This window comes from Pavona decussata, unplaced genomic scaffold (assembly GCF_977016875.1).
Source record: "Pavona decussata unplaced genomic scaffold, jaPavDecu1.1 SCAFFOLD_133, whole genome shotgun sequence".
In the NCBI taxonomy this organism is placed as follows: Eukaryota; Metazoa; Cnidaria; class Anthozoa; order Scleractinia; family Agariciidae; genus Pavona; species Pavona decussata.
In genome coordinates, this window is record NW_028145546.1 from 656,076 (window position 1) to 668,222 (window position 12,147).

At 39.3% G+C, this 12,147-nt stretch overlaps 1 protein-coding gene across 1 annotated transcript; it reads right to left on the reverse strand.

Annotated features, from left to right (window-relative positions):
• Positions 1-280: 280 nt before the first annotated feature.
• LOC146468030 (forkhead box protein B1-like) lies at positions 281-2,522 on the reverse strand. The gene has a single exon (XM_085124785.1). The coding sequence runs from the start codon at positions 2,001-2,003 to the stop codon at positions 1,215-1,217; it is 789 nt and encodes a 262-aa protein (XP_084980911.1). The 5' UTR covers positions 2,004-2,522; the 3' UTR covers positions 281-1,214.
• Positions 2,523-12,147: the final 9,625 nt, after the last annotated feature.

Sequence of the window (12,147 nt, forward strand, 5' to 3'; positions counted from 1 at the left end):
GCTCAATTCATATGCGTTTTTTATGATGCGATCGCGTTCTTGGCGGCAGCCGAATCTCTTTCGAAGCATTAAATCTAAAAGGATTTTCGTCAAAAAAGATGTTCTGCTCTTGAATGCGCAGCTCATTGTGTTTAATCGCTGTGCGCAAGTATGGCCCTTTAACAAATATACCCCCTCTTCAAGCTGATCCCATCCGACAACAAATTTGCGCGATACCTAATCAGCCTTTGAACAGCTCACTGTTTCAAATAGCGTTTTTCACAGTAAGAAAACGAAAGCATTTTCAAATAACGTTCAAATATATTTACTTAAAGGCTTAACACAGAACGACTCTAAAAACCAACAGGAATATAAAATGTATACAAGCTAAGAGCCTCACGCACAAATGTTTACAAAACAGAACTAGCTAAATATACGCCATAATTTAATCATTGAAATCACTATATTTGGTGCATTTAACGAATTCAGTCTTTTATACTAACGGGCTATATCGGTAAAGCGAACTAACTGCTAACCCTGGACTTACTGTGTTCCGATGTTTACTTAAAGAACTGCTTGCGATTTAGCAGATCAATCAACGATCTTATAAGAAATTCTATATAAAGCCAAATAATTTAACTTGCAAAGTTGCTTTTAATTTCAACACGTACAATATGATTTAATGATTTTGCGAAAATTTTTATATAATTTCTTTACCTGGTGAATCATCCTTTTTACACGACAAAAATATAAATTTTCACATTCTAAGTCTGCCTTTTTTTGGGTCCCCCTGTTTATAAAGTTCTGCGGGATATTTTTGTTTCCTTTCGATTGAAGGGGCTTCCTTCACCGTGGGCGGAATGAACTTATATACCGGTGCTTTTAGATGTCATCTGCTTTATCTATGGACATTTGCTTTCCTAAATCGTTTCTCAAAGAAATAAAGAAGGGACAGTTTTGTGTCCAACTTAAACGAATGATGTTAAATCGTATTATCACCTCGATACGCTCTGCATTTCAGTAAATGTTTCATATTTTTCATACCTTGCGTGTTCCGTACAGTTCTGTTAAGAGTGTGATTTGCCATAACTGGCTTTGTGAACCTTCGACAGTTTTAAGGAAAGCACTGAGTTCAAAGTGTTTTCTCAGCTGTCTTGTGCAGTATTAAATATAATATCTTGTTCAAATTACGAGCAGTTTCCTTACGGAAGCGATGTCCGATTTAAATGCACCCATCATCGAAACATTCCTTGCGGAAGAACTGCGCTCGTTACTGGAACAGTGGCGTAGAAGGAAGCGAGATCTCCCGTGTGATAGAACTGTTGTCCAAGTCTAGCGATCTCGTAGTCCTTTAGGCGTTCGTGATGTGTGCACGGCTTGCCGAAATAAGTCGTTGGAACGGTGGACCAGAGGTTTCCCTGAAAACCCTGTAAAGATGTACTCACGGGCGGAGTGTTCATACACGACGGGCAAGTTGGCAGAGAGGGGATCGGGGCCGTCATTGTCTGACAAGATTGAACTGCAGCCTTTATGTCTGAACCTATCAGGTTTTCAATGTTAAAAGGATGCTTGAAGCCTGCTTGAGTCGCATCAACCGGCGAGATACAGCGAACAGGGCTGTCAGGCTTCATGTGTGTCTCCTTAGTCTCGTTAGTGATTAGCTTGGCCAGCTTGGTCGTTCTCTCCTTGTCCGATTTGAAGCGTTTTCGTCGACGCAAGAAGCTGCCATTCTCGAACATTGCCCCGCAGTCTGGATGCAGAGCCCAAAGGCTTCCCTTGCCGGGCTGATCAGGTCTTCTGGGAATCTTCAGAAAGCAATCGTTAAAGCTCAGGTTGTGCCTCAATGAATTCTGCCAGCGTTGTGTATTATCCCTGTAGAACGGGAAGTGATCCATAATAAATTGGTAAATTTCGCTGAGTGAGAGCATCTTCTGCGGAGAGCTCTGTATAGCCATGGCTGTGAGAGAGATATACGAATACGGTGGCTTTGCGCTGCCGTAGCTATTTCTCAAAGGTCTTGGCATTGCGAGATCGTTCCTCTCCAATAGTTAGTTAGCTTCTCACTTGTCAGTCGCCTGTTAGACGAGTGGTACTTAATCTACAAGCTCGACGCGCTCAGAATAAGCCGTTGGGCAGATGTTGCGTATTTGTAGGCTGTCCTTGTGTGTACTTAAGCTATCGAAATAAATAGGGCTGGCTAAATACACCGACAAACTTCAAAAATTTCCTTTGTTTGTCGCCGATTCGAGGCTCGCCGTGCAGCGCGCTTCGATGTCAGGATTCTGTGTACACAACAGGTCGGCAGCCTGAAGATTTCTATTAAATACAGAATACCTAATTAGCACATGTCTATCAAACCGAAACTTATCCAAATTACTCGTTAATTTTCTTATTGAAGTTTGGCCCACAACAAAAGGCCGCCTTTCATAATAGTTTAAATAAAATATTCAAATTTGGGTCACAGAGCTGCCTCACGTGTCACCGAACATGGTATAGCACAAAGATACCGTCGGTTCCCACGAGCGAGCAGGAAGTCTCGCATTCGTCGGCCTTTCGACGCAATAAAACCCTCGTAACACGGGCTGGTAAATTTGTTTTGTTTATCCGCGCCGCGTTTCTGTATTGTTGACAAGGCTAATTAAAAAAGAGAGTACTTGTAAGTATTCGCGAGTTGAGCACAATCAGTGGTAAAAAACGGTGTGTTTCTTTCTCATTTACGACTAGCACCGCTGCGCGCGAATATATACATAAGCAACACTTTGCGTTATTGTTGATCTGCCTCATAGCTTTCCGGACGTCAAACGCGCCGGTCGAGATTCTTTCCTTTAGGCAATTTAAACTCTTTGTTTAATACTAGCAGTCGGACGTTTTTTCTGCTCGCGCTTACACCGATGTATTGCGAAAAATTGAGCACCAGTAATAGACTTCATCAAATTTTTCGTCTTATTGCTTTGTGCCATATTAGCGCCCACTACAAATGGAGGCTTCATTTTGTATAACGTAAAGAAAAGTCTTTATAATCTTTATTAAAGTTTCCTTTGGCCATTTCGGGCATACTTAATAACCTTAAGGCGGGTTGCGGCAAAGGCCCCGGTCTAAATTAAACTAATTTTCTAAGTATTAGATATTGGAAAATGTTGCGCGCTCCATGAAATCATCGGCTGTTGCACGTGGAAAGTCCAATAAAGACTTAAGACATGAATCGCTTTTACCGACATGAATGTACTAAACATTCTTCCCTTCAAATTTCCGATTTAAAACATGTTTTGATATTTCAACAGCTTTTGTTTCCTTAAGTTTTTGCAACAATTAAGGGGGCAAACGGATGAAAAAAGTACACGGTTATAAACAACACAAGTTGCGATTTAATGCTTGTAAGTTTAATTTATCTCTTTGCAACTGGCTATCGCTTCTTTAAGATAGTTTTCTCGAGCATAAATATCTTGAAAACAAATTTCAGCGAGAATAATAACTTACAAATTTCACGTCAATTTAAAGTGTCAATATATTTGATGATTTTTCAAGGGAAATTCTGTTATTGTACTTTTACAGAATTACACTAAAAATTATAAAAATCTTTAGTCAAATATGTTTAAACATGAAGCAGCGTTATTGGAGCCGACTTTGCTTTATAAACGTCTCAGAAAACGGGTCAGAAAAGAAATTAACTTTGTCATACAGCCCACTACAAATTAAAAGTCTGTGTCTCTATAAACTTCAGTAGTCGTTTAGTAATAAGAGGCCTCGTTGCATAGGAAATCTGTTCAATTTACCGACAATTTTGTTTTGGTATTCCAGGTGCCGCGAAAATAAAACCCTAAATGAAAAGATCTATTCTTAATACAATTGGACAAGGCACATTTGCTGTTTAGATTTAAAATGTAAACAACGTACTTTCGTGCTCCTTTGAACGCATTGTTTTATGAAACCCGGGCTCATTGTTATGGTATGAAATCAATTGACGAATACGTTAAAGATTCGTCATTAATGAATAAGGCTCATAAAAAGCTCTCACAAAGCAAAGAATACAAACGATTTAAGTAAACACCCTTTAACTCACATATTAAAAAAGATGAATTGAACAAACACCTTTATTGCGCCTTCCAACGGCAGGCAATTTATCATTCTGTACAAAATTGAAAAGGCAAATTAATAATCCGAACATTTGCCGTAAAGGAACACTGGTGTTTCGAAAAACGTCACGTTCTTGCGACAATGAAATGGCGGGAACCGGACGGACAATGATTTTTTTCTCTCTGTGTGCGTCCCCCGTGGTTAGCGTATTAGTTTTACGGCTATCGTAACAACTTAAAAGCCCTCAGAGCTCAAAATATTGAATTCTAGAAACAGATCACAACATAAACAGAGAAACCATGACATTCCAAGAGATGACTTCGTGGAATGTTAACAGAAACGTGCGCTCGATTTTTGGAAATCGACTCGTTGCAAAGAGTCTTATTCAATGATCTTTTAAACTTTTTAAAAAAAGGCTCGCAAACTGAGACTGAAATATTACAAAACATATCTATAGTTTTTTTACTACAAAGATACCTACCCAAATCGCGTTATTTGTTTTGCCTTGAAAGCTGTCTAAAGAAACCATAGTAAGAAATAAAATGGGTAGACTTTTGAGATTCAACGATGGTGTCAAATACCTAATGTTGCGTTTTTAAAATGAGCTCTTTCGCAGAAATAAATAAGATCACTGTTAACTGGCGTCACGATGAATGTTCCAGCATTGCGCATAAATCCAAACCGTAAGAAGAAAAGACCTCAAGATGCAAAATGGCTGCAAAAAAAGAGTGTATTTGTACCGTACGTTAATTTAAGAGAAGATCGTGAAGTATATTGAGTATTAAATACCGTGGTTTTCATGCCCGCTTGGGTTAAGTTCCAACTGAAGTCAGAGCGATGTTCGAGGTTTTAGCCGATGTCCTTCTTTCATGGAAGCTCTTTAGTTGATTTTCTCCATATTTTGACTTTAATATCTCGCTACATTTTGTCAATTTGGAAATTCGGAAAATGAATGTTTATACGCCAATGTCCATAGATTTTACGACTAGTATCACATTGTACAAGTAAAGTTTTCCTCAGATACAATTGCAAGCCCCGAAGGCTGACAAGAAAACTCAGTTTTGTGTCAATGTTTTGGTTCTCTATGCAAAACACAGCTTTGGGCAATTTTACAAAACATAGAACTTAAATTTTCCATTCTAATTAATTATAATTAGGAATAACCTATTTTAACAATTAGAATGCGGACTTTTCCCTCAGTTTTGAACTGATATCGTTTCATGTCTTCCTCAAAACGAACTGTCGTTGTTTCGAATATGGAGACAGATCCCGCTAGTTATTAAAACTTAACCTCTATAATATGAAAAATTCTATGGTAAGAATATAACGTAATTTGAATTACAAACAATTCAGAAAATTCACGTTGGTTTAAATTGAAAATTCATTTCTATAGACACTTCGTTTGTTTCCTTAATTCTTTCCTCGATCAACAAGCTTTCGAAACGACTCTTGCAAGTGGAAGAGTGTTATTATTATTTTTTTATTACTGAAAATACTCGGTTCTCGCAACATCTCAACAAGATCGTTGATGAGTTTAACTGTTCGTACTGTAAACCTATTTGACTCCTATTTGGCGCAGTTGGCGAGCATCACCGCGGGACGAATCCCCTTGCGGCCCCTCTAAAAACCAATTTTCACATGTTACCTTGGCTTTTGTGTCAGATTACTGCATCAGGAATACTATGGTAAGGTGTAAAATTTTCACACAACTTACTTGCTAAAAGGGTGCTCGGCTACTTTAGAAAATGATGCCAATTTTCCCGTGTTTATAAACCGGCCTTTCACGAACTTCAAAAATTAAGCTGTAAATATGCGAATGAAATCATTAAAATGACGGAGCCTCTGCCGGAGCAGTACTGCCGAGCAGCTTTCGTTTGCAAACGTTCTGCCTTTGAGTCTGTCGATCGGTGAAATCCGCTAGTGTAACTACTATATTCAGTTGAAGGCACTGAGCTTTACTTTAGCGGTACTTTCCTTTGGTGCTGTTTACAGTGGTCAAACCTCTTGACTCTGTGGGTAAAATCTTAAAGTGTGCGGACCATTCAAATGAAAGCTCATGTGGTGCTGTTTATTACGCTGTCAAAGGTGCTTCTAACTTTTGATTCTGTGGATGAAATCCTAAAGTGTGACCATTCAAATGAAAGCTACCGAGCAGAACTTTCCCGTGGTGCTGTTTATTATGCATTACAGGGTGAATCTCACTCATGAGTCTGCGGATGAAATCCTAGACTAGGCGACCATTCAAATAAAAGCTGCAGTAAAATTCATAACTTTTCATGATTTTTCTTTTTTCAGTTTGGCATGCACGTGGGTATCGAACCCGATAAAAAAATATTTTAAACAAGAGCTACTTGATGAGGGTGGTATTTAAAAACAATAGAAAGTTTCCACAGTTCCAAGCTTTAGCGTGTGTTTTACTGATAACTTTGTAGCAGTGGGAGTCGATTAATGTTTACCATTCTTTTTTAAAACAACTCTTGTTTCTATGATCACTTTTTTTACAAAATCAAACAATCTGTTATAACAACGAGTCTTGTATGTCAACGAAGGAAAACAGTTGCGACCCAAATAACTACTCTAAAAAATATCTCGCTGTGTAAAAACACAATTGTAAGAAAGAGAATCACGGAAACAAATGAAAGTACACTTAATATTTCGGTTCTTCTTATGTTTACAAGACCATTATCAAACGAAGGAAACGATCCTGCCTACCTACCCTCATCTTATAATTAAAGAGGATATCAACACATTGAAAAAGTTACAACCACATTGTCATGTGCACCCACGGAGAAACGATTTAAGTAACTTGTTAAAATACCGTTTCAGTTTTTCCACACAGATTTTGGGGCCTTTTCAAAGAATATTTAAACAAGCTAACGCAATTTGATCTGGTGGGATTTTTCACCTGTATATTCAAGTCGCGGAAAATTTAAGCGAATACAATCCTACCAGCTGAATTTTCCAGCCGCTTCCGAAATTTCTAGGTGGCCTTATTCCGCTCTCTGAACGCCATTTATCTCCCTCAGAAAAAGAAAAGGAGTTATAATTCCCCACGTCAAGAAACTTTCAGGTCATACTTCAATGAAGAAAACGTTGGTTTTTCGTTCAAAATTAAATCCGAATATCTGAGGCGATTTAGGTTTTCCGAGCAGGTAGTTTGGCGAAACAAAACGTTGGGTCCCATAACATGGCTGGTATAACATACTGGATCTGAATAGATATCTTTCGAACGGTCACACTTCGAGATTTCCGCTATAGAGATAACACTAACAGAAGTTACTGACACGCAGCATGACTGCAGATTTTACTCTCGTCGGCTCATATAATTTTTGTATACACAACCCAGTTAATCAGTTTTCTTCGTTTTGTTAGTCTTTCGTTTTCGACTTTTTGTACCCATGTTTGATGGAGTAAGTACACGACAGCCCTGTGACTGGAAAGTAGCGAGACGCTTATCCTCGTTCGCTAACCGAAAACTGAACTGAAGTTTACAGTAAAAGTAGAAACCCTTTCGCGAAGGTTTTCAAATCTGGAATCACGATTGGACAGTAGATATTCAGTTTTCTTATTGTTTCTGCTCTTGTAGAAGTTTGCTTTTCATCTGCAGTCAAGATCTAAATTGGAGAGCTATATAAACAATACAGGCGAAACAATACGTTGTTCTATTCAACGATATTGACTTACGCAAGTAGGACAAATGACTTTGGTTTTATTGAATCGGTTCAGAATAAAGCAAAGGTGTGGCAAATACAAAACGGATGTTCCAAAGCCATGTGTGCTTATAACAATGCTTATTAACCGCCGTCGTTGTCGTGATATCAGGTGAATATAGTGTTTTTCACAAAGACTAGGGACCAAGGTGACCTGATAGACATATGCTGTTACAGATGGAACGTTCATCATCTACAGACTTCAGAAACTGGAATATTAACTAAACAATAACAGCTACATATATCCCTTTCAATTTTCGTTATTTTTACTTTTTACTTGCCAAGGCGTATATGTTATAACCCTGACAAAACGACCGTCCAAGGTACCTGAAGATACACGGTCACGAATATATGAACTCACGCATGCACGTCAACTCAAAAACAGTGTATGCTTCCAAATTGATAACGACAGTTTCGTTGCCCCAGCTCCATTAACTCGTTAAACTCAAACAGTGACAAGCATCAAATTTCTCCTTACAAAATCACTACTTGGCTAAACATGCTGATTATGAGGATCAACGAAATAATCACCAATAATAAAGTTGTTAATATTTGAACAATTTCTCCCAACTGGCACCATAGGAAATACTATGAAGAACGGTAAAGAGAAAACCAATAAGCATCTAATAACTTGCTACTTATGCCTCCCCACCCCAAGCCCCACCCACCTATTTGAGTGAAACAGTGATAAACAGGTAGGCAAGGGAAACAAGTTGCCACACACAGACGATCGCACCAACAACGTTTAAGCATCAAAAAGTTATTTTGATGCCTGCATGGCCGCATGATTTTGTCAGCTGTCCCTAAAAGTTTGCCAGAAGCAATTTGTACACATGGATAGAGAGAGACAATAACAGTGTCCTAGCTATTATATCTGTGGATAAAATTGTTAGGGTGTGTTCGCTTGCCCGTATTTCGAAATAGCAAGGAATACGTATACAATCATTAACAAAAATCCCTCATAAGAGATTATTGGAGTTACGGGAATACAAAATGGGTGTTGAGTATCGTGTGCGAGCTAAAGTTTGCAGATGGATCTTTCTGAATGAATTCACCTTAAACAGGAAATCTAGATGACATTCCGTTAATTCTTCTCTCGGAATAAGGTCAATCGAACGCGTGGTCAGCTGATAAGCCACAGTTCCGTGGCGGTGTTTGTTCTTCTAATCAACAAATCGTAAAACTAATCAAGTGGTTCTAAGGAACTGATCTGAAGTGCGCTCACGTTCCAATCTTGTTGCGGTTTCAAGAAATCAACAGACAAAGTGCGAGCCGCGTTCTATTTTCATTACACCATTGTTAGCGAGGAACAATACAACGACCGCAACAAAGCAAGAAAATTAGATCACGCGATGGAGACAGCACGTACGAATTCTAGTAGAATCCCTTCATGTTGCGACAAATTTTCATTTGGAAATTATTTTCGTGAAAAGTATTTTAACACTTCATCAGTTTCCATTCAACAACTTTTCAGTTTTACCCTAGCCCATCGTAAGATATTTCAACTTGGCAGGCGGTCCCCCCCCCCCCCCCCTTTTTTTGAAACAGTTTTGCTATGGTTGTCATAACAAAAAAAAGCACAAAATTCAACAGGACGTTCTACCAACGGACGTAAAAAAAACTTTTGCCTAAAAGTTCCGAGAATCCTCCGAGAATCTGGAGTGCCGCCACAAATGAAACCCCAGCACTGCTTCAGTTTTTAAAACTCCAAACGTAATTCTTTGCCTCCCTTGAGGAAAACATACAGCAAAAATTTACATTCTTCATCAGACAAGTGATAACCTACACGCAGCACACTACTTCAGAACCAAATCGTCAAAATATATATTTTATTTCAGACCAGAGGACGAATATACCAGCACAATTCAGACCAAAATCTTACTCTTGCCTCAAGCCGTCTTTTTATGCGCCGAAAGAGTGGCCGACGAACGACGAAGTCGCGAGGCGAGCGACTGTACTCCGAGAAAGTCCAACCAAAATGGTGTGAGTGGTTCTACTCAGTCTACAATAAATTCAACTGCAAAGTGTAATAATCAGTGTCTATGTAAATTGTACTCGGCATAGCCAAAAGAAAGTGAAATATTTAGGCAGAAATAACGTGCATTACTTGTAATTCGTTTTCCTAGCCGGCGAAAACATTCACCTCTCCTCGTTCCCAGATCGCTGGGGGTGATAATATATAGGATGCTGCTTCGCAGATTAAGCTTATACCTTTTACGGACGAAACAAAATTTCTCAAATCTATACCTTCTTGTACATGGTAAAAAATATCCCAAATTTTTAGTCCAAAACGGCTCAAGGCCATACCTTCTGTTTAGGGATGATTCCGTGATTTAACATGAGCAAGCTTCGCATACAGAGTAAAATGCTTTAGAATGAGAAGATGACAACTCCCTCCACGTAACAAAGAAAGCAATTACAATCGATGGTAAAACAATCACGGACAATCAACAATCAACACTTTCCGATTTAAGTAAGATCTTTCACCGTTGGTGTATTACTTGCGAACGAGTTGATGATCATTTTAGAGTATTTAATGGGAGATTATAGATATATAACTGATAAACAAAACAGTACTGAAGAAAGCAAAACCATGTGTTATTGCGGCCAAGCAAAAACGAGACAGCACGCCTATTCGAGTCCCCATTTCGGCTTGTCTGTTGGTCTGTTGGCGAGCCGCTGGCAACGTGGGAAGAGGTTTGCCTAATCCCTATACGGCTTTATCCCAGGCCCTCACGATCATTTCTTTTTGGTGACATTGCCTGATTTCATACCGTGGGGGTCTGGGTACGAGTCTGTGTATTATGGGTTATGGGACTCAACACCCACATAGCCGGAAAGAGCAGATCGAACTTTACAACATCCTCAAGTTTGGTGTCAATCAAGCTAATATTAGGCGAGATACAGCCATTCAAAAACTTAAAAATTTACTAAGAAATGTATGGAACGCCGGACACACGTCCGGCGTTCCATACATTTCTTAGTAAAATTTGGAGTTTTTGAATGGCTGTATCTTTCCTAATATTAGCTTGATTAACACCAAACTTGGAAATGTTGTAAAGTGCGGTGTGCTCTTTCCGGCTATGTGGGTGTTGAGTCCCATAACCCATAATACACAGACTCGTACCCAGACCCCCACGGTATGAAATCAGGCAATAACGAAGGCGAACGGCCGGACCGCGTGAGATGATAGACAGAGAGAGACCTAGGAACTAAGTAAGGCACAGGTAATTTCAGCTAGCTAGTACCAGTCAAGCAACGAAAACCAGTGTTTTGCTAGAACGCAAGGAGTGAACAGTGACCACCTGACTGGATTTCTAATTGACTTTTGGTTACGTCTGTGTGTCGTGCAACAATGCATCAGTTAGAACAATTCGGCGCAGCTGTTCATGCAGGTCTATAAAAGAAATACTTGATTGGTTTACTTTGCGCGAGCACGTTTTACTAATCCTGGGAAGAGAGGGTAAAAAACGTTTTAAAGAGGATAAAACTATATTCCTTTTGTAAAAATCAGGACCGATTCGAATCAATTAACGTTGAGTTTCTACCCAATTTTGTTGAAAACAGAAAAGATTGTGCAAAGTGAAGGAGGATCATCCTCCTCCGGCGATCGAGTTTATCCAACATGACATCTTACGACATCTTATCTTGTTCAGATTTTTGTTTTGTTTTGTTTTGTTTTTCAGCCGTGTGTGTCGGTCGTAATAATATACTTCTATGAGAATGATGTATTACTCAATGAATGACGCAGGCATACTCGGAAAAAGGAAATCCGAGTGCTCCCATCAGGAGTCGAACCTAAGACCTTCCGATTACTAGTTCGGACGCTCTACTAATGAGCTACAGGAGACTCGTGGGAGCTAAGGCCATTAAACTAGGTTCATGGGACAAACATCCTGCGTACTGCTAGGATTGGATAGTCAATGTGTGGCATATGCGCAATGGAAAGAAATGTGATGGAATATTTTAAGCCTGGTGAATAGAAAATATTCCATCACATTTATTTCCAGTATACAGTCGACTCCCGATAACTCGAACCCTCGCTAACTCGAACCTCGCGCCAACTCGAACCAATTTAACTTTCCTTTCAGATCATTTTCTATGTAATTTTACCCTCGATAACTCGACCTCCCGATACCTCGAACCCTTTTCAATTTCCCTTGAAGGTTCGAGTTATCGGGAGTCAACTGTACTTCTATTTTGGAAATTAACTCCCGCTCTCTGCTTTTAGCTATGGAGGCCATAACAATCGACAGCAATTCATTTAACATACGCATCTCTCATTAAACATCTCTGTCACGTTCTCAAATGCCTCAAGGAGTTTCTGACATTGTGATACATGGGTTTACCATCCTTACATACTTGATGAAATTGGAACTGAAAC